Source organism: Lepus europaeus, chromosome 1 (assembly GCF_033115175.1).
Source record: "Lepus europaeus isolate LE1 chromosome 1, mLepTim1.pri, whole genome shotgun sequence".
In the NCBI taxonomy this organism is placed as follows: Eukaryota; Metazoa; Chordata; class Mammalia; order Lagomorpha; family Leporidae; genus Lepus; species Lepus europaeus.
In genome coordinates, this window is record NC_084827.1 from 41,830,091 (window position 1) to 41,853,830 (window position 23,740).

The 23,740-nt window shown below is 37.8% G+C and overlaps 1 protein-coding gene across 1 annotated transcript in view; it reads left to right on the forward strand.

Moving 5' to 3' along the window:
• MAGI2 (membrane associated guanylate kinase, WW and PDZ domain containing 2) overlaps nucleotides 1–23,740 on the forward strand; it is a 1,616,214-nt gene that overhangs the window by 1,082,499 nt on the left and 509,975 nt on the right. The window contains exon 6 of the mRNA XM_062210835.1: nucleotides 5,150–5,229. Coding sequence (XP_062066819.1) covers nucleotides 5,150–5,229 — 80 coding nt within the window. The remainder of the gene's footprint in view (nucleotides 1–5,149; nucleotides 5,230–23,740) is intronic.

Sequence of the window (23,740 nt, forward strand, 5' to 3'; positions counted from 1 at the left end):
CCACTGCCTTCCTGGGCCACAGCACTTGGGCCATCCTCCACTGCCTTCCTGGGCCACAGCAGAAAGCTGGACTGAAAGAGGAGCAACCAGGGCAGAATGCAGCTCCCCAACCGGGACTAGAACCCTGGGTGCCAGCGCCGTAGGCGGAGGATTAGCCTAGTGAGCCACCGGCCTAAACGGATTCTTAAGTACAGTGTCTAAGATCTGATGCCCATATGTAGATTATATGAACCAGTTTTTTCCACTTTTTTATTAATATAAAAAAGCAGATTTTATAGATACACTTTGAAGAAGATAACCATTCTACCCTTCTCCTTCCTTTCCCTCCTTCAGTCCCCCTCCTTCCTTCCTTTCTTCTTTTTCTTTAATTTTTGCAAAGATGTACTTTGAATTCATTCTATAATCACAGGCTTAATTCATCACTAGCCATAATATTCAATAGGTAAAAAATAGCAAAACCATAGTTCCACAGGCGTATAAACAGGGCTATAAATAAGTTTTTTTTTTTAATAAAAAAGACTATTCTGGAAAATACTCAGATTTGAATGAATGAATTTTGCTTTGGAAGTGATTTAAATAGATAGTATAAGTTTAAAAATAGGGGCCACCATTGCGGCATAGCAGGTTAAGCCTCTGGCTACAACCCCGGCATTCCATACGGGTACCTGCTCGAGATCTGGCTATTCAACTTCCAATCCAGCTCCCTGCTAATGTGCCTTGGAAAGCAATGCAACATGGCACAAGTGCTTGGTTGCCTGCACCCACGTGTGGTACTCAGAAGAAGCTCCAGGCTCCAGGCTTCAGCCTGGCCCAGCCCCGGCTATCGCAACCATTTGGGGAGTAAACCAGCCAATGGCAGATTGATCTCTCTCTGTGTCTTTCCCTCTCTCTCTCTCTGTAACTTTGCCTTTCAAATAAATAAAATAATTCCTTTAAAAAAGTTAATAAGGAGAAAAATTTTCTAATTGTCAGTGCTTCCTCAGTGGCAATACACTTTCTTCTCTATGCACATGGGATATAATATAATACCTACTAAGTACAACACCTACAAGGAATCTCAGTAGACATTACTGTCTTCACATAGTAGGTAAAGGTTTGTTTCTGAGCCACTGGCAAGAGCTGGGAAACAGACCCTTGATCCCCATCCAAAGGAGCAAAATAAAGCAGCTCAGTGAAAAAGCAAACTGTTGGAATCACTATGGTTTCAGACCATAAAAGATCTTGGACTTGGGAATCAGACATATTTGGGCTCAATGCTAGCACCTTCACTTTCATCAACAAGCGGTGTAACCTTGAACGTATTACCCTACTCCTCTCTACCCTAATTTCTCCATCTATATAATAGAGTTAAGAATGCTTAACCACAAAAGGCTTATTAGCAGTAAATCGGGTGATGTATGTGGAAGTTATGCTATCGTCCCTGACAAGTAAACAACTGAAAAATATTAGGAGGTAGCCAGAATGACTTTGCAGTGGCATGCTGTACTGTCAGGAGCTCTTCCTGTTGAAATGAAGCATGTTCTGTGTGAGAAGAATATTTTCTCAGAAAATGTCATTATTTAACAGGCTACTTTTGTCAATTGAGCAAAGATTAAGCTTACCAAATATACAGGAATTTCTAATTCACTGCAGGTCAGCCTATCACTTATCTTCAAGGCCACTGTGATACTTATTGAAACCAAAATTCTAGGGTTGAATGAAATTTCACTATGTTTTTATTCTACTTTTCCAGATGCACTCAATGTATAGTTGAACCTCAGAGAGTTTTGAATATATCCATGTGGTAAATCATTGTTTACAGTTTTTCATGTGCATTTTTAAAGATAGCATTGATTGAACTTAAATAACTATTGACCTTGTCCAATTGATATCCCATGACCATTACTTTAGCTTTATCCATAGGAATACACAAAGCAGTGTATTATCATTATTCAAAGTTCCTAGAAAACATATGCTCCAGTCACCAACTAGAATAAGAGAAGTTTCTATGCACATGTAGCTTATACATGTGTGAATTTCTGGTAAGAAACTTGAATTGAAATGTAAGATTATATAGCATTAGCATTTTTTCCCTAACTTTCATGCAGAAATGTAACTTGGATACAGAAAATTGACCCTATGTATGTGAGTCTACTCTAAGTAGGAAAATGAAAGGAAATCAACTCCTCAAACTTGAGTAAAGGTAGTAGGAAGATTGTGGAAATCCCTCATTGGTCCCATTTTGTTTAAAAATATTTCCTTTGTCAGACATCTTGGAGGAGCATACAAATGACAAGGATGGTTAGAGTCACCATTGAAAAGTACTGTGCTGGCCGGTGCCGTGGCTCAATAGGCTAATCCTCCACCTTGCGGCGCCGGCACACCGGGTTCTAGTCCCGGTCAGGGAGCCGGATTCTGTCCCGGTTGCCCCTCTTCCAGGCCAGCTCTCTGCTGTGGCCCGGGAAGGCAGTGGAGGATGGCCCAAGTGCTTGGGCCCTGCACCCCATGGGAGACCAGGAGAAGCACCTGGCTCCTGCCATCGGATCAGCGCGGTGCGCCGGCAGCAGCGCGCCAGCCACGGCGGCCATTGGAGGGTGAACCAACGGCAAAAGGAAGACCTTTCTCTCTGTCTCTCTCTCTCACTGTCCACTCTGCCTGTCAAAAAAAAAAAAAGAAAAGAAAAGAAAAGAAATAATAAAAAAAAAAGAAAAAAAATTACTGTGCTGTATCTTCATGTGATGTTTAAGAAAATTACTGGAGATAGCTACTACCCACATTTCTTTCAGAATCATTTCTGAAGAGCAGCTAAAAATGCTGTTAACTGTAAGAGACTCAATCTGTCAAGATACATTAAAGTGACATACTGTTAATACTAGTTCAAACTCAAAGAAAATCATCCTGTATTGAAATGCTTTATATAAACTCAGGAAAGGGAAGAAACTCACTGTTCTCCACTAATTTAACCAGTATTTTGGACCCATGGTAGGGTGATATAGAAATGGTAATTTGACTCCGTGTAGTAGCTTAGTAATGACCTTTTAATGCTTTCCCAGGGATGTTTTTGCTTTTGTTAATGTATCTAACAGACCTAGAAATAACTTTTCTGCAAAGTGGAGAATGGACTTAAACGATGGATTTATGTCCATCTCCCAACATTCTCTCTAATTCATAGAATTATAAGCATCAATACACATACACACACATACACAATTGGAGCAGATGTATGACTTTTTGTTTTCTAAAATGAAAGTAACAACTGAACTCAATGCCCCTAGTCTCACTTTCAGTACAGTCAGAATCTTTATCTCTGGGCTTCAGGTCTAAGACTGAGAGAAAAGGAATAGGTGTTGTTGACTCCCTGCAAACCCAGATGAAAGTGACTGCAATACGTTACATCCTTCTGAAGCTGGAAAATAAAGCACCATCAGACTTTGCAAAGTCCAACTGGGGAACATAAAATTGGACGTATTCTGATGATTTATTTTTTGCCCAAATGTAAAAGTTTGTCTAATAAAGTATTAAAGCCCTCTCTGTTTAGAGACATCTATCATTGAAGAGCTCTTGAAGAAAGTGATGGAGGGACAATTTTCTCTTCATTATACTTGCAAGTCAGAAATAAGAGGAACTTGTCTTCAGGAGCAGAGATTTCAAAACTCAAGGTCTTAATGTCTCAGTTTTCACATTAGAGATGGCTCTGCATGTAGACAGACAGGGGATTGTCCAGGAAATGGTATTTGACACCTTGGAATAACTTTCCAGGACCATCTTTCTTCCTGGCTTGAATCAAGGAAGGGTCATCCTTCCTTCCTGGCTTGAAAATCCCCTTCAGCAGGAAAGAGCTTACTCTCTACTAGCTTGCCCTTAAAAATCTGCCTGGGAGAATTTTCTGACTGAAGTGCAAATAGGTTCAGCAAATGATATAACTAACATTTGTGATTCTGATATGATAAATTGTAGTTTCCCTTTCTTGAAGAAAGAGAGTACCCACAGGAATTGTACCATCATCAGCATTCGGTCCACCTTATGTGTGTGCTCAAGGACCCTTATTTGTTGGCCCTCATGTCTATCCAGCCACTCCCTTCCATATTCTATTCACTGGCCTTCTGACTGTTTCCTGTAGAAACTTCACACTTTCTCACACCTGTGACTCTGTTCATTCCATTCCCGAAACCCTCCCAAATGTCACAATCTTGATCTTTTGCCCATTGGTTGATGAGATCCCTTGAGACAGCTGTCCACCATAAATACTTTGCTCCAGTGGGCAGTTATGAACCATTGAGAGATTCTTGAGTTATCATTTCCACAAGAATCACCTAAGTGATACAGACTTTGGCAATTGTATTTGGTAGTTCTAATTTGTTTTGAGGATCCAAAACATGCATTTTCACTAGGTTCACCATGTTCAAGGACCCCTCTCGGAAAGACTTCTCTAACAACTCCACACTCCTTGTTTCTTTAAATTTTTGACACAAGACAAATCAGAAAGCATTTTTTTGTAAACAAAAAGATCATTCTGTGATTAATTTCTGGAAATTTCATTCCAGAAGCATTATAATGCAGAGTTTTTTGTTTTTGTTTTTTTTTTTTTTTAATCCTCTACCTTCCTAGGTGGGTTGAAAATATTTAGATGGGAAATAGCTTAATGTGAGTTAGTGAAATTGCTATTAATCACTTTTTGAGAAAATATAGGAATCCCAAGAACATGCTGTAATTTGCAGCACTGTTGTACTGCCTCTGCCAGATCTAGAGTTAACAAGTAACAAAACAACTGATTATGGAGAGGGCAGGTTTAAGATGAAAATAATGGTTTTGCAAAACTAACAGTATCATAGGCTGTGGACTGTGTGCTCTTCCAACTGGAGAATCCCGTATTTGTAATAAATTCCTTTTGCTCTGGATGAGTTCTGCATTTTCAATGAGGTTAACTTGGCAACATCCTAGTTGATTTTAATAAAAATAGCTGCTTTGAGGACAGGGAGCTGAGGTTGCCAAATTTACAGCTGCCTTGCACAATTACTCTTACACCTCCTTCAGGGCTCCCTAGAACCAGTAAGCAAATTAAGTGTATCGATTGCAATTTTGTTGGACTAACCCCGCTTTTTTTTTCTTAAGGAATAAACTTGATTCCTTTTAGTATGTGTCTGTTCAGAGTGATCTCTTTTCTTTTCAGCCATAACACAAAGACAACATCATGGCTGGATCCACGACTTGCGAAAAAGGCTAAGCCTCCAGAAGAGTGCAAAGGAAATGGTAGGTTATTAAGTTTTTATGGGATTTCAGCCGTGTGCTTGGAGAATGTTTGTGTTTCCGAAAAGAGGGTCTTACCTAAAGAAGTCGTAATTTAGATGAGACAATTTTAGAGATGTAATATTTAATGCTCAGCTAGGAGACAGACTTAACTCGGCATTTCAGCAGGGCCATGTGGTTTTGCTTTTCCTCTCTAAGGAGATCTGTGCTGAATATCACATCTCTGTCATCTCAGTTGCTTCTGTTTGACTCCTGACCTGACTTTCCACCACCTACTAAGGACTGTTTCTTTGCAGTATGTCCCTCTGAGGACTCTGATCTTTTGGCTGGAGTCAGATAATATGCACAGAGATACAGCATTTGGGTACTATAAATAAGATTTGCTTTTGTCTTTAAAGGCTTAGCCTTCTGCCAGTTATTAAGGAAGTAGCAATATAAAAATTATGCATTTGTTAACTTTAATCAAACATTTAAATGAAATAACTCATTGCATGAATGCCTTGGATTATCCTTTGTATTTTCCAGTTCTCTAGATAATATAGACTTGCTTAAAAATAGTCTGTGTTCATTTGTGTGAAGAATTCTTCAAAATAATTAAAGGACTAGGTGGATGTAAACTTATTTTTAGATTACCAAATTATGTAAGTAAAGCCTATGAAATTTGCAATTTTAAAAAATATTGAATTTAAGAGCACTTATAACTCAGCCCAAAAGGATAAGTAGCATATTCTTCTGATGATTTATTATTTGGCCACATTCAAAACCTTTTTCTCCTTAAGTTATCAGAGCTCTATTTAGAGGCTTCTGTTATTGATGTGTTCTTAGAGGTGAAGAAAGTGAGAGAATATTTAAACTTAAAAAAAAGTTTTAAAAAGTTAACTTTTAAAAAAGTCTCAAATTCTGAAAGTGCTTTCACTTTAACCATAATTCTGGCTTTCTCAGCTAATACCCAGATAGTATTGTGCATTCCTGTGATATAAGGCAATTATTCACAGGCTAGGTATACTACTGAATTAAATTAAAAGAGAATACAGTTTACATGTACATATGTAAATGCATAGAGATTTAGTTTGTAATTGGTATCAATATTAAATTTTATATCCATGACAATAACTGTATGTTTTCTGTATAATTGTTCAATTGTTTGTGGTTAAATCCCATGACATTATTATAGGAACTAGACTTTAAACACAATTGGGCTTCATTTCATTGACACCAATAAGACATGTGTTGCAAATTGTGATAGGTTATAAATTAAAATGACCTGATCTGTGATAGCTGGGTGTTATAATTTACTTATGCCACGGATGTAAAGCCTTAGTATGTCCTAATTACAATGAATTTAACAATTTTACAGTTCTGTGACACATTGAACCTCTCAGCTGTCTTGTTCCTTTGAGCTGTTCTTTTCATTATAAAAAGCTATTAAAGTCAAATTTTAAAATCCTGAGAGAGATGTAGGCATAACATATTGCATAATTATAATATTTCAGTTATAAGACTTTTCTCCACATCTGTTGTCAGGATTGTCAGGGTGTTGGGTGCCTAAAATATGATGCTAGTACCTTGTGAATCACAAGTCATGGAAAAATGAGTCCTAGAATGTAGAATTTGTCTTAGCATTATTTACAACTGATCAATTACTATTTGTTTTCAGTTTCTACAAAATAAATAATTCAGAGACTTTGTTCCATATGTTATTGGAATATTTCACAATGGAAACTAACTTGTGGTACATTAGAATGCTGCTATTCTGGACACATTTTTATTTTGCCAAGAAAAGTGATTTGAGATAATATTGTGACTTATGTTTTGTTTTTCTTTAAGTAGTGTAGATTAATTTATGGCTTACTGAAAATGCTGAATGTTAATGGATTGCTATTGAGTCTACCAGTTATGTCAGTTGTGTATCACACATCAGCTTAGACTACACCAAGTCACTGCAGTAGCTTTTTGAATGCTGGAATGTGTGTACTACAGTTTTGTGGAGGTTCCAGATAATATCTTTATCCAGCACACATTGACCCTTTCTTCCTCTCTTAGGCAGAAGAGAGGTAAGGCTAATTACCCTAATCCAGCCTAGAACTGAGTCAACCTGAAGCTGGGCTGAGTTTTGCAAATCTACCTCTGGTTTGCTTCTGCTCCTAGGTATTTGCCTGCCAAGGTTTTCAGCTTATAGCCTAGTACAGTTCAGTAAATATTTTCTATGAAGAGCCAGGTAGTAAATATTTTAGGCTTTGCAGATCACCCAGTCTCTTTGCAATTACTCATTGTGCAGAAACAGCCAAAGTCAATATGTAAAGGTCATGGATGTATTCCAATAGAGCTTTATTTATGGGGACACAATTTGAATTTCATATACTTTCGTGTAGCAAAATGTTATTCTTTTGATTTTTTTTTTCTTAACCATTTAAGAATGTACAAATGGTGCTTAGCTCACACGCCCTATGAAAGTAAGTAGGGATGGACTGGATTTGACAAACAAAATAAACTCTAGCCTACTATGTTCCTGTGGAGTCTTTCATATGACATACCTCAAATGTCCATGTTTTGTTATATTTTTCTTCTCAGGATTTCAAGAGTGCTGACAAACTGGGATGCTTTTTGGAGGTTGTAGTTTGGCCTTGTGCCTATAGACTCTGCAGCTTCAGAATTTGACATGTCAGGGCAAAATTAGTTGAGTATTTGAAATTTCTCGATTTTCTGTGTTGTCACTCCATCCCCAGAAGATTCCTCAGCTCTATGCTGGTTTCTGTAACCCCTAGCAGTAGCCTTCTTCCCAGGCCAACTCAACAAAATCGCTGCAAATTTCTTGCTTTACTGCTCTAGGGTTCTCTGGTCTTCAGAATCCTAGACCATCTCTATTTTGTTGCTTCAGCAGAACTCTGAACTCTTTTTTTTTTTTTTTTTTTTTTTTCATTTTTCTCTAGATGTTCTGTTTCCTCATGGATTGTAAACTCCTCATTCCAACCTGCCTGGAAGCAGAAATTTTAGTGCAGTAATTTTTAAATTATACATTTTACACCTTGTTTTGGCTGCATATCAGAAATGCTTTGTAATTTTGATAATTTCTATTTCAGTTACTCAACATTGTATATCATGTTGTTATATGTGCAGGCATACTATATATAAATGTGTACGTATGTGTGTGTGTACGTATAGACATAAATCTGTGAATGTTTTCTTCAGACATGTTTACATAGATACATAAAGTTAATTTGTTGGTCTACCATAATAAAAGGAAGTGAAGTGAAAAAGATGGGAGCAGATACCAACTGTTTTAAATTATCTCTCAACTAGAAAAAATAGCAAATGTTTTCTAATTGATGTTGAGGAAAAAAGGGAATACATATCTCAAACACATACTTTATTGTTGCAAAAACAATCATTTTGCATGTTTTTGAAGGATAATATTACTACTAAATGTTAAAACATGCTCCTTTCTCTTATTATGGTTGAAAACACTGAAGTCATTGTGTTCTGTGACTTTGTCCATAGCTCTGTGCACTTTTGAGCTTTGAGCATCAGTCTACACAGCAGAAAAAAGGTCTCCACCTACTTACTGGATTCTAATATTAGTGTTTGCAGGAATGCTGTTTAGTAAGCCAATAGAGTCTTTTTTTACATTTCCACAGAAATAGCAATTAACTACTAAATGACATGCATGCTGGATTGGTTAAACTGCGTATAAAGCACCATCATATTTGTCCCCTCAGAATCAGTGTGGAATTTCTCCTGAGACATTTCCAATCACAAACATTCTTGTGATGAAATATCACTGCACTAAAGAAAATACTCGATGTGAAGGAAGCCTGGGGGGACTGGATTTTTCCAGAAGTTGAAATGTGATTAAATTCTGTTGGACAACATGATTTTGTGCAAAAGAAGAAATGTGCAGGACTTGGAGTCTTGGAAAACTCTGTCCCAAGCCCAAATCTCTGGGTTCTTGCACAAAGAACTTAAACTCTGAGAGGCTTGGTTTTCTTCCACGTAAAATGGGACTCATGCCTATTTTATTCAGATTTAGCTCCACATGCAGGAACCATAGTGCTTATTGCACCATAAATTCTAAATAATCACTCTCAGTCAAACCATCTGTCAAATTCCAGCCTGATCAGTAGACTGGGGTTTTCCCCCTTCTATCAGTTAAACTGACCCTGAATTCCTACCTAGTTATAATCACACCTATATGAACTGGGTGGCTTCATTTCTGTATTCAGTATCTATGGATTAGAGTGTGTTCTCTTATGTTACTATAAGGAAATACATACCCTTAACCCATCTTCCTGCATCAGAACAACCTTTTAACTGCCAGTAACCAGTGCTCTGAGCTATGACTTAATCCACCCTTAATTTTTTTTTTCAAAAGACACATATACAGTGTCGGTTATGCTTTATAATATTTATTGAAATGGAATTCTTTTTTCTAAGAGAAGGAAAATAGTAGAAAGAGGCAAACGTTTGGCCAAGCAATTAAGACACCCACATCCTGAATCAGAGTTCCTGGGTTCAGGTCTCTCCCTAGTTCCAGCTTCCTGGGAATACATACCCTGGAGGCGGGAGTAATGGTTCAAGGAATTGTGTTCCTGCCACCCTTGTGGGAACCACAGTTGAGCTCCTGGCTCATTGCTTCAACCCTGGCTAAGTTCTTGGCTATTTCAGGCATTTGTGGAAGGAACCAGCAGACAGGAAATCACCCTTATCTCTCTGTCTGCCTCTTTCTCTTCCTCTCTCTGCCTCTCAAATAAATTAAATAAACAAATAAATAATTTTAAATATACTAGGAGACACTAATTAGTTTCAAGTTGTTTCTTAAGTGACTTTTATAAAAGAGCTACACAGATTAAAAGATGTATACTTTTAGTTTCAGATTTCAGATTCTTTTCTAGATGGCATAGCTTGTCTCTTCTTACATAGGGGCTTTCGACTGTTTCCGCATTAAACTTACATTGATAATTAATGGTTCTAATTTCTTAAGAAGATGAACTATGACCAAATCAATTTTAAGTGTTTGTTGTTTCTAATCTGATAACCCTGCTGAGATTATGCTTATAAAGAACCATGGAATTTTTCTACTAAGAAGAATTCTTGAAAGCAAACTCTAAGAATATTAACTATTGCAGAAATAAAATTTCAAAATTATATCAATTAACTTATATGCAACATTGAACACCTATCTTTAAATGTTATGAATTAATGTGATTATTTCATTTCTATACTGATATTTTGGATGCTTTTGTAAAAAGGTGAGGAATCATCAAACATCTTTAAAGAGGCAGTTAATTCTTATTTAGTTAATGGGTAATTATTCCTATCAGCTATGGTTTTCTGTAGCAACACTTTGAGGTACAATATCCTTCACCCTATAATTTAGTACTATTTCCACTATTTCTGACAACAGGAGTACTCAGAAGAACCAAAGTTTAGGAATATAAATCTTTTGCAGAAAAAATAGCAAAAGTTATCCAAAACAAATCATATAGAACGGATAGCTCACTATTGTGCTCTGGTATCAAATTTTTGATTGTTTGCAGCTTGTATTTCTTATAATTGGTCCCAGTGGCTATTCTGGATTGGTTGATGTCTAGACCATAAGTGTTGTTAAGTATTTTGAATATTATTCCAGTATTAATAATTTGTGGATTTCCCCTTCTAGCTGTTAATATTTATTGCAGTTGTAAAAACAGTATCTATGTAGGGATTATAAAATTCTATCTGGGCCTGCACCGTGGCTCACTTGGTTAATCCTCCGCCTGCGGACTGACACCCCAGGTTCTAGTCCTGGTTGGGGTGCCGGATTCTATCCCGGCTTCCCCTCTTCCAGGCCAGCTCTCTGCTGTGGCCCAGGAGTGCAGTGGAGGATAGCCCAAGTGCTTGTTCCCTGCACCCGCGTGGGAGACCAGGAGGAAGCACCTGGCTCCTGGCTACGGATCGGTGTAGCTCCAGCTGAGTGGCCATTTGAGGGGTGAACCAACGGAAGGAAGACCTTTCTCTCTCTCTCTCTCTCTCTCTCTCACTGTCTATAACTCTCTCTCTCACTGTCTGACTCTGCCTGGCAAAAAAAAAAAAAAAAAAAATTCTATCCTTTGTTATATCTTGATTGTTCAGGTTCTTTTATGTTTGGGAATGAGGTATGCTTTGCATAATTCCTTAATGCATGCAATATTAAAAATAATATCAATTTTGTCAAATCAGTTCTGCACAGTAGCAGAGTCATTTCAACATTTTTCAAATATGATTTTTAAAAACTTTTTTATTTTGAAATGGTTAGAAATTCACAGGAAGTTACAAAATAATATACAAGGAGCCTGCACCATGGCTATCTATGTATCTATGTAGGGATTATAAAATTCTATCCTGGCCTGCACTGCGGCTCACTTGGTTAACCCTCCGTCTGCGGACTGGCACCCCAGGTTCTAGTCCCAGTCGGGGCGCCGGATTCTGTCCCGGTTGCCCTTCTTCCAGGCCAGCTCTCTGCTGTGGCCCGGGAGTGCTTGGGCCCTGCACCCGCATTGAGACCAGGAAAATCACCTGGCTCCTGCCTTCGAATCAGAGCGATGCGCCGGCCGCAGCACACCGGCCTCAGTGGCCATTGGAGGGTGAACCAACGGTAAAGGAAGACCTTTCTCTGTCTCTCTCTCTCTCACTGTCCACTCTGCCTGTCAAAAATAATAATAATAATAATAATATGCAAGGAAACCCTTAAACGCTCTCAGGAACCTCCTCCAAAGCAGCTAACAACTTACATTAATAGAATTTAGTATCAAGGGCAGGAAACCCCTTTTGGAACAATATGCAGTTTGTTCAGATTTCATCAGTCATACGCATCATCATGGGTGTGTTTGCATGTGTATGTGTATGTGCTTGGGTAATTGTATCACATGTGTCTATGACCAGACCTGTTCCATCAGCCTGGGGGTGATATCCCCTTCACCTCCCTCTGCTCATTTCCTGACCCTGACAACCAGAGATCTGTTCTTCATTTTAATAACACAGTTATTTTTTTAAAGTTGTATAAATTGAATCATACAGTTGTAAACTTTTTAAAAGGATTTTTCCACTCAACATCATTCTGTTAAAAACCACTGAATTAACAATAGTTCACTACTTTTTTGTGACCAGTATATTGTGACATGGATATACCACAGTTTATTTATGCATTTACTCATTGAGGGTGGTATCACAAGTGGAGTTTTAACCTGCTGAAACACAATGCCAGCCCAAGGGAGTTGTGTTTCTGTTTTTTTTTTTTTTGTTGTTGTTGTTGTTGTTTTGTTTTAAACAGGATCATATTGTCTTGGTAACTATAGCCATATAGTGAGCCTTTATATTTGATATGGTGATGTGTCCTACTTTATTATAAAAATTGTTTTAGCCATTGAATGGCCTTTGCCTTTTTATAGAAGTTTTGGGATAAGCTTGTCTTGATTATAAGAATCTTACTGGGATTAGATAGTAAAGGCATAATAGCTATACAGTAATCAGTGGAGAATTGCTGCATTGAGTATTACAGTCCATGAATATAAGTCTTGCCTCTTAATTACATATTCTTATACTTATTTCAGTAACATTTGTAAAGGAAGCAAAAATATGTTTTTTTAATGTATACCTAACATTTTTATTTTCTTCAAACAATTTAAGTAGTACTATGTTTTTAATTTCAGTTTCTGTATGTTCACTGTTATTATATAGACATGTGATTGATTTAGGTATTTAATCTCTAAACATGCAGAAAATATTTATTAGTTATACATCTTCTGATGGGTTCTTTGTGATTTCTATATAGATAATTTTCTATTGAAATGATCATAAGATATTTCTTATTTTAATTATGGATATGGAAGACTGCATTTATTGATTTGAAAAACTAAAAGAAAATAGCATGTTTGTGATAAGTCCCACATGTTATATAATTCTTTTTATATATTGATTCATTCAATTTGCTAATATTTTATTGCAAATTTTCTATCTTTATTCATGAGAAATATAATTTCCTTTTTTTGTGCTGTTTATCTGGTTTGGGTATCAGAGTAATATTATTCACATAAAATGAGTTGGGAATATTCCCTTCTCTTCTGTATTCTGGAAGGGATTGGTATTAATTCCTTTTTAAGTGTTTGAAAAAATTCTCCAGTGAAGCCATGTGGCCTGCAGTTTTTTCAAGAGATTTTTAAGTTGCAAAATAATTTTTATTAATCGTGGGATCATTCAGATTATGTACTTGTTATTTTAGTGTGATTTTACAGGAATTGATCCACTTCTTCCAAGTTGAATTTCTGAGGAAATCCTGTGTCTCTGTCCTCAACCCGCTGTTCTTTCCTGTTACATCTATGTGCTACTAAGTCCACTCAGCAAGATTTCAGTTTTATTATTTTATTTCCCATTATATAATTTCTATTTGGTGCTTTTTATCTTCTGTTTATTTTCTCAGGGTTTTTAATTTTGTCCCTAGTTTTAAGTGAATTCATAATTACTTTTTCAAGCAGTTTTATTATGGCTGCTTTAAAATCCTTTTCCAGAGGCTGGCACTGTCGCGTAGTGGTTTAAGCCACCTCCTATAGCACTGACATCCCATATGGGGGCCTGTTCAAGATCTGACTGCTCCACTTCCAATCCAGCTCCCTGCTAATGCACCTGGGAAAGCAGGAGAAGATGGTCCAAGTACTTGGCCCTCCACCCACATGGGAGATGAGGAAGAAGCTCCTGTTCCTGGCTTTGGTCCGGCCCACCTCTGGCCACTGCGGCCATTTGGGGAGTGAACTAGTGGATGGACCTTCTCTCTCTCCCTCTCCCCTCCACCTCGGGGTGTGTGTGTGTGTGTGTGATTCTGCCATTCAAATATAATAAATAGGTATTTTTTTACAAAAAAAATTCTTGTCTGATAATTCTAACATTTGATTTTCTTGATAATAGGGTCTGTTGACTGTCTCTTCTCATCCCATCTGTGGGTTTCCTGGTTCTTGGTGTAATGAGTTATATTTTAATTTATACTAGACATTTTTATATATAACTTGTCTAAGTAGACATTTAAAATAAAATTTTCATTTTGGCAGACATTGTCCCCATTTTGGTTTGACATGTAGGTTCTGGCCAATTTGTATGTTTCAGTTCCAAATAGAACTTTGTTTTCAGAGCCTTTGCAATGCTTTTTTGGCCTGATTAGTTCTTGTTTATTATTTTTGATTTTTTAATATACATTCCTACTGATGCTACCTACAAGTTGCAGAAGGCACTGCCCTGAGTTGCCTTTGTCACCTGTAAGGATATGAAATGCCAGCTCTGTGGAGGTTGGAAGTGTTTCCTCTGATCTGTGTTCTCTGCTGATATGCTATTGCCAGATATGTGGGGCAGTGGACAGATCACCTGCATGAGATCCACTGACGTCACCATGGCCGGTGCACTAAGCAGTTACTGCTCATGGGAGGTGTGTTGGCCTCTCTGGATTCTAGTAGTGCCACCACTACCACTCCCTACTAGCTAAGGGCCAGGAACAAGGCTACTCCAGGTCCCTGCTACTCTTCCCATTTTGTGAATTTTTGACCAGAAAGAGCAGGCTTTTCTCACTTGTATGTTTGCTTCTTTGTTTGTGTATGCTTGGTATCTAGTCTAGTCTGTCTTCCTGGAGCAATTTTATCTTCTGGGAGATAAAAGAACACCCTTGAAATTCACGGCAGTGTCGTTCTTGAAGTCCTGAGTACCCTAGCCAGTCTGCTTTCTTCTTCCCACATTTCAGAGTCTTTTTGTGATTGTTAGTTGAACTATCCCCCAGATATTTACCTGTTTTCAGAGGGAAAGAAAGGGAAAATTGACTCTATACCTTCTGATCTAAACATGACTTTTGGTAGTAAATTAAAATAGTATGTTTTCTTTGTCCTTTTGAAAATTGATTTAATTGTATATATAAGTATTTTTTGTTTTTTAAAAATTTTTTACAGTGAGCAAATTTCATGCATTTCATCTATACAAATTTAGGGACATAGTTGATACTTCCTACCCTACCCTCCCTCCCACCCACACTGCCATCCTTCCTCCTCATTCGTCTCTTATTCCCTCTCACAATTTTTTTTCTGACAGGCAGAGTGGACAGTGAGAGAGAGACAGAGAGAAAGGTGTTCCTTTTTCCATTGGTTCAACCCCCAATGGCCGCTGCGGCCGGCACACCGCGCTGATCTGAAGCCAGGAGCCAGGTGCTTCTCCTGGTCTCCCATGCAAGTGCAGGGTCCAAGCACTTGAGCCATCCTCCACTGCACTCCCGGGCCACAGCAGAGAGCTGGCCTGGAAGAGGAGCAACCGGGACAGAATCTGGCGCCCCGACCGGGACTAGAACCCAGTGTGCCGTCGCTGCAGGCGGAGGATTAGCCTATTGAGCCACAGCACTGGCCTCCCTCTCACAATTTTTAAAATAATCTACTTTATACTCATAAAATTAGCCATAACTAAGTAAAGAGTTCAACAAATCATAAGAAGGGAAAGAAAAAAAAAAAAACACTGTTCCTCAACAGTAGAGACAAGGGCTATAAACAATCATCAAAACTCAAAATGTCAATTTCACTCCTATACATTACATTTTTTGGTTCTCTATTAGTTTCCACAGATCTAGGAAAACATGATATTTGTCTTTTTTGGACTGGCTTATTTCACTAAGTATAACGCTTCCCAGTTTACCTCCATTTTATTGCAAAAGGCAGGATTTCATTCTTTTTTCCCTCTGAGTAATATTCCATGCTCCTTCTCTCTCTATATGTAGTATTCCATGCTCGCTCTCTCTCTCTCTCTCTCTCTCTCTCTCTCTATATATATATATATATATATATATATACATATATATATATAGATGTGTGTGTGTGTGTATAATATACATACACAAAAGTTCTTATCCAGTCATTATTGTGAATGGAGCCGCAGTAAGCATGGGGGTAGAAATAACTCTTTCATATGCTGATTTCATTTCCTTTGGGTAAATTTTTAGGAGCAGGATTGCTGGGTCATATGATATACCTATTTTTAGCATTGTGAGGTATCTCCATACTGTCTTCCACAATAGCTGTCCTAGTTTACATTCTCACCAACAGTGGATTAGGGCACCATTTCCCCACATCTTCATCAGAATTTATTGTTTGTTGATTTCTGTATAAGATCTATTCTAACTGGGGTAAGGTAAAACCTTATTGTGGTTTTTATTTGAATTTTCCTGATGAGTAGTGATCCTGAGCATTTTATTCATGTGATTGTTGGCCATTTGCATTTCATCTTCTGAAAAATGCCTGTTTAATTCCTTTGCACATTTCTTAATTGAATCGTTTGTTTGTTTTTGTTATTGAGTTTCTTGAACTCTTTACTGATTCTGGATGTTAATCCATTGTAAGCTGCATAGTTTGCAAATATTTCCTCCCATTCTTTGAGTTGCCTCTTCACTTCCCTGAGTGTTTCTTTTGCAGTGTGAAAACTTCTCAATTTGATGTAATCCCATTTGTCTATTTTGGCTTTGATTGCTTGTGCTTCTGGGGTCTTTTCCAAGAAGTCTTTGCCTATGCCAGTGTCATGCAGAGATCCCCCAATGTTCTTCTCTAGTAATTTGATGGTGTCGGGTCACAGATTTAGATACTTGATCTATTTAGAGTTGATTTTTGTATAAGGTTTAAAATAGGGGTCTTCTTTCACACTTTTGCATGTGAAGATCCAATTTTCCCAGCACCATTTGTTGAAAAGACTATCCTTTCTCCAGGGATTGATTTTAGCTCCTTTGTCAAAGATTAGTTGGCTATAAATGTGTGGATTGATTTCTGTAGTTTCTATTCTGTTCTCTTGGTCTACATGTCTATTTTTGTGCTAGTTCCATGATTATAACTGCCCTGCAGTATGTCATGAATCTGGTATTGTGATGCTTCTGGCTTTGTTTTTGTTGTATAAGATTGCTTTAGTTTTTCAGAATCTCTCATGTTTCCATTTGAATTATAGCAATATCTTTAATTAGGTATTTTAATTAGGATCATATTGAATCTGTAAATTGATTTTGATAGTATGGAAAATTTCTTGATATTAATTCTTCCAACTAAACATGGAAGATTCTTCCATTTATTCTTTGTCTTCTTCTTTGTCTTTCTTTAATGTTTTGTAATTTTCATTATAGAGATCTTTCACCTATTTGGTTAAATTTATAATTAATTTTTTATATCTACTGTGAAAGCAATTGATCTTAGAAGTTCTATCTCAGCCATAGCATTGTCTGTGTATACATGGCTATTGATTTTTGTATGCTAATTTTTTATCCTGCCACTTTTACCAAACTCTTTTATGAGTTCCAATAGTTTTTAGTGGAGTCTTTTGGATCCCCTATAAATAGAAGCATGTCATCTGCAAATAGGGCCGGTTTGAGTTCCTCCTTCCCAATTTGTATCCCTTTGATTTCTTTTTCTTTCCTAATAGCTCTGGCTAACCCTTCAGGGCTATATTGAATAGCAATGATGAGAGTAGGCATCCTTGTCTGGTTCTGGATCTTAGGGAGAATGCTTGCAGCTTCTGCCCATTTGATAGAATACAGGCAGTGGCTTTGTTATAAATTGCCTTGATTGTGTTGAAGAATATTCCATCTATACCCAATCTGTTTAAGGTTTGTTATAAATTGCCTTGATTGTGTTGAAGAATATTCCTTCTATACCCAATATGCTTAAGGTTTTCATCATGAAAGGATATTGTATTTTAGCAAATGCTTTCTCTGCATCTACTGAAAAATCATGGTTTTTGTTCTTCAGTTTGTTAATGTGCTGTATTACAGTTATTGATTTGCGAATGTTGAACCATCTCTGCTTGCCAGGGATAAATCCCACTTGGTCTGGGTGAATGATCTTTCTGATGTGCTGTTGGATTCAGTCAGGTTTTTTGAGGATTTTTGCATCTATGTTCATCAGGGATATTGATCTGTAGTTCTCCTTCTCTGTTGTATCTTTTCCTGGTTTAGGAATTAACATGATGCAAACTTCATTGAAGTACTTTGGAGGATTCCTTCTCTTTCAGTTGTTTTGAATAGATAGTAAAGAATTGGAATTAGTTCTTCCTTAAATGTCTGATAAAATTCAGCAGTGAATCCATCTTCTGGGCTTTTCTTTGTTTAGAGTGTCTTCATTATTGATTATTACTGATTCAATTTCCATCTTGGTTATTGGTTTGTTTAGGTTTTCTATGTCTTCATGGCTCAATTTTGATAGACTATATGTGTTCAGGAATCTATCCATTTTTTTCTAGATTTACCAATTTGTTAGTATATGGCTCTTTGTAATAATTCCTAATGGTTCTTTTTATTTCTGTGGTATCCATTGCTACATCTACTTTTTCATCCTGATTTTTACTAATCTGGGTCTTCATCTTTCTTCTTATTAGTTGGACCAATGGTATATCAATTTTGTTTATTTTTTTAAGATACCAATTCTTTATTTCACTGATATTTTTTAGGGGTTTAATTTTGTTTATTCTCTAATTTTAATTCTATCTTTCACCTTATTAATTTTGACTTATTGTTGTTTTTCTGAGTCCTTGAGATGTATTGATTGCTTGTTAATTTGATGCCTTTCCAATTTCTTGATGTAGGCAATAATGTAGGCAATAAACTTCCCTTTAACATTTATTTTGCTACATCCCATAAGTTTTGATAGGTTCTATTGTCATCTTGATTCATTCCCAGTAATATTTTGATTTTTCCTGTGACTCACTGTTTATTCAGTAGCATGTTATTCAGAAACTAGGTGTTGCATATATTCGTGAGATTCTTCAATTGTTAATTTCCAGCTTCATTCCATTGTGTTCAGAGAAGATGCATGGTATTATTTTTGATTTTTTAATTTACTGAGACTTGCTTTATGGCCTAGCAAGTGATCTATCCTAGATAAAGTCCCATGCACTGATGAGAAGAATGTGTATTGTGCAACCGTGGGATGAAAGGTTCTGTAGATATCAGTTAGGTCCATTTGTTTCAAGCTTAGATTAGCTCTGTTGGTTCTTTGTTGATTTTCTGTCTATTTTCTGTCCATTGATGAAAGTGGGATGTTGAAGTACCTCATTATTATTGTGTTCATGTATGTGTCCCTTTAGATCCATTAACATTAATTTTAAATAGCCAGGTAACCTGACATTAGGTGCATATATATTTACAATAGTCACATCTTCTTGTAGAATTGATCCCTTAATCATTACATAATTCCCTTGTCTCTTTTAATAGCTTTTGTTAAAGTCTATTTTGTCTGATACTAGGATGGCTATGCCTGCTTGTTTTTTTCTTTCCATTAGAATGCTATATCTTTTTCCATTCTTTTATTTTCAGTCTGCATGTATCTTTGTTAATGAGATGTGTTTCTTACAGGCAGCAGATAGATGGATCTTGTTTTTTAATCCATTCAGCCAGTCTGTATCTTTTAACTGGAGAGTTGAGGCCATTTATATTCACAGTTACTATTGATAAGTAATGATTGAGCCTGCCATTTTTCCATAAATATTCCTTTGTACTTTTACTGGGAGATTTTATGCCTTAACATTCTTTCATAAGGATGACTATCTCTGTGTTTCTGTGTGTAGCACATCCTTAAGCATCATTTGTAAGGCTGGATGTGTGGTTACAAATTCTTTCAATTTCTGTTTGTTATGGAAGGTCTTTATTTCACCTTAATTCATAAATGAGAGCTTTCAGGGTAGAGTATTCTGGGTTGAACCTTTTTTTCTTTAAGACTTGCACTACATCTCTCCATTATCGACTAGGCTATAAGGTTTCTGATAAGAAATCGGTGGTGAGTCTAATTGGAGATTCTCTGAAAGTAATCTGGCATTTCTCTCATGTACATTTTAGTGTCTTTTCTTTATGTTTACTGTTGAAAGTTTGACTGCAATATATCGTGGTGAAGATCTATTCTAGTCATGTCTATTAGGAGTCTATTGCCCTATGTACTTAGACATCCCTTTCTTTCTCCAAATTTGGGAAGTTTTCTGTAATTATTTCACTGAATAGGCCTTCTCATCCATTCTCCCTTTATTCACCTTTAGGGACTTCAAAGACTCATATTTAGGGTCATTTGTTAGTATCCCCAAAATCTTGAACATTCTTCTTAATTTTTCTAATTTCTTCTTCTTCTTTTTTTTTTTTTTTTTTTTTTTGATCTGACTGAAGCATTTCCAAAGATTTGTTTTCTGGCTCAGATATTTTTTCTCCTGCCTCATTAAGTCTGTTATTAAGGCTTTCCACTGTATTTTTATTTGTCATTTTGAATTCTTTTTTAATATTTCATTTTGATTTCTCTTCAAAATCTCAATTTCATGGGAAAATTTTTCCCCATGTCATATACAGATTTCTTTAATTTGTGAATTTGCTTGTCATTTCTTTTGAGTCATCTTATGATCAATATTTTCAATTCTTTTTCAGGCATTTCATCAGTATCTTTGTCTTCACGTTCTTTTGTTTTGTTTTGTTTAAAAGATTTATTTTATTTATTTGAAAGAGTTCCAGAGAGAGGTAGAGACAGAGAGAGAGGTCTTCTAACTGCTGATTCACTCTCCAGATGGCTGCAATGGCTGGAGCTGCGCTGATCCAAAGCCAAAGGCCAGGAGCTTCTTCCAGGTCTCCCACATGGGTGCAGGGGCCCAAGGACTGGGGCCATCTTCCACTGCTTTCCCAGGCTATGGCAGATAGCTGGATCAGAAGAAGAGCTGCCGGGACTAGAACTGGCACCCATATGAGATGCCTTCAGGCCAGGGCTTTAACCTGCTGAGCCGCATCACAGGCCCGGTCTTCACGTTCTAATATTGAAGTGTTTTTGTGTTACTTTAGGGGAATTACGGTGTCTGTCTTATTCTTGTTTCTCAAATTTCTGTTTTTATTTTTTGGCATTTATGGAAATACTTGTTAGTTTTCTCCTCTGAGGGATTTTATCTTTGAACTATGCTTCTGTGGCTTAGTGGAGTATTTGCCCTTACAGTGACTACCCAAAGGAATGTGCTGGGCATGGCCAGGGTGGTGCAGGTATCTAGGGTGACACCTAGGGCATGGTAGATCTTCATTGTCATCAGGGGGAGGGAATAATCATCTCTGTGGGTATAATTACACCTTAACCTCCTCTCTTCCAAAGTGATCGATTCATAGGTTATCCCACAGCGGGTGCAACACTTGACCGCACTGCTGCATGAATTACACAAAGGATCTGTGCAGTCCTCAGTGTGAGCATAGAACCCTCACCTGTGACCCACCCCAAGAAGTCAGGGAGTCTGATTGTCTGACACCAACACAGTTATTGTCCAGAGACCCAGCTGTACCCCATACCCTTTCATGCAATTGCAGGAATCTCACATTCGCAAAGCACAGGACTCCCACAGTCAAGGGATACAGGAGGATCTGCTCTGTCCTGCTAGCCTGTCCTGTCCATGGAGAGAGCAGAGACGATCCCAGAGCCAGTTGCCTGTGGGTGCTCCACCTTGTCAGTTTGAGCCCCAGAGCCTGTGATATGTTGAGATGCCCCTCGTACGTGGGTCCCCATCCCTTTGTTCACCCTTCCAGCCAGATGTCAGTGTGGTTGGGGATTTTCCCCTCTGGTAAAATCCCCTGATCACATGCACACAAGAGCTGCTGCAGCCTCTACTGGTGTCCAAATGGTGCCCTCTCCTCACCTATTGTCAGGCACCCTTGTTGGGGAATAGGGAAAAAGAAACATGCTTTTCTTTCACTGAATTAGGCAGGTACCCTTCCTCTGGTTAGGGCCCCAGGCCAGTCTCAAAGACAGTGTGGTCTGTGAGGCTCTTGCTCCAGCAATACCACCCATAGCACAGGCTGCCACAGTCTGCTTTCACCTTCCTCTCCAAAGCTGATGTGTCTACCAGTTCCCAGCTGCAGGGAACATGTGTGGTGTCCGTGTTCACTGCCGCACACCAGCAACTTCCATGCCGCTCCAGGGCACCCCTCTTCCTTTTGTGGAATTTCCACTGCAAACTTCTCTCCAATCCTCTCCTGAGAATGCACTCCCTCTGCTTTTCTGCTGCTATTTTTCCATCCGCTAAAGCAGTATGTCTTTTCCCTATTCAGCCATCTTGTAATCTCTGACAAGAGTACTTGCTTAAAAATATTTTCACTTGGTTTCTCTCTGTTGCATCACCAACAGTCTGTTGTGTAGGTAGATTTTTAACTTCCATTTTTCATTTAATGACACTGTCTCAAGGGCTTAAGGGCCTTGTTCAATAAGTGTAGTGGGAAATGAAGCTTGACTCCAACTCCCCTGATGTTAAGATGCTGTGTCCATCATATACCACCATAAGATACTTAAAGACATTAGAGCCTAACAAACATGTTAAAGGAAGTTGGTTACAAATATGTTTACTTTAAAATTATGTGCTTAGATTAAAAGGAATTTTTTGACATATTCTCAATATTTCCTTTGGGCCATCATAATGGTAAATAGACTGGTGAGTGTAATTTTATGATCAAAGAAGTGTAAATGTCATGTGACTTATGTTCTTAAACAGGGTGCATTTAGAACTCTGAAAGATATTTTTAAGTAATTACTGAACTATATTCTGTGTCCTAAGACACACTGTTTTAAAGAATGAACTCTCTTTGTTTTCTGTGCCTTCACAATTTTTAAAAATGCTCATGACAGTCCACATTATTTTGGAACTGTCTCGCTAAGAGCTAAATGTGGGTCTTTGTCAATCACACTGCCAGGCACAGCATTAAGTGTCCCTTAGTGGTTAGGTTTGCTCAACAATGCAGAAAGCCAAATAGAAAGGGGAGGCAGTGATCTGAATATTACAGTCATGCTGGTCCAGAAACGGAAGAAACAGATCCAGATCATCAGCCCAAAGTCAAGGAATTGAACATTCACCATGGCTTGTGACTGGGGGAGGGGGGGGCGGGAAGAGGTTTAATTTCAGCTGCTAAGGTGAGGTGATCTCTCCGTAATGTAATTTTAGCTCTCTCTGTAAATGTAATTTTAAGTTTTCCTAAGTGCTATGCATCATAAAACACTACTTTCCAAGCAACGTTGATTGAAAAACATAGGAAACTTTTCTGTAGTTTGGGTGAAAAATGAGCACTTATGTTATAATCTGATGCATGATTGCAGCCTAACCACCGAGTATCTCAGAGTGTCTGATGTGATATATATTCAGTGAGGCCACTCACACAGCTTTCCAGTTGCTATTAAAAACTCATGTCTTAAGGGTGTTTGGCACCATGGTTAAGATACTGCTTGGGGCGTTTGCATCCCATATCACAGTGCCTATATTCAGCTCCTGGCTTAGCTCTCTATTTCAGCTTCCTACTATTGTACACCCAAGTTCATGGATCCCTGCCACTCACATGGGAGATTTCAGTCCTGGCCTAGCCCAAGTCATTTTGGTAATTTTGGAGTGAATCAGCAGATGGAAGGTATCTCCCCTCCTTCCTGCTTTTGCACACTCTGGGGGGGCAACATGACTTGGGTCTCTGACATCCACACAGGATACCTCAATTGAATTCTGTGTTCCCTTCTTGGTTTCACCCAGCCCC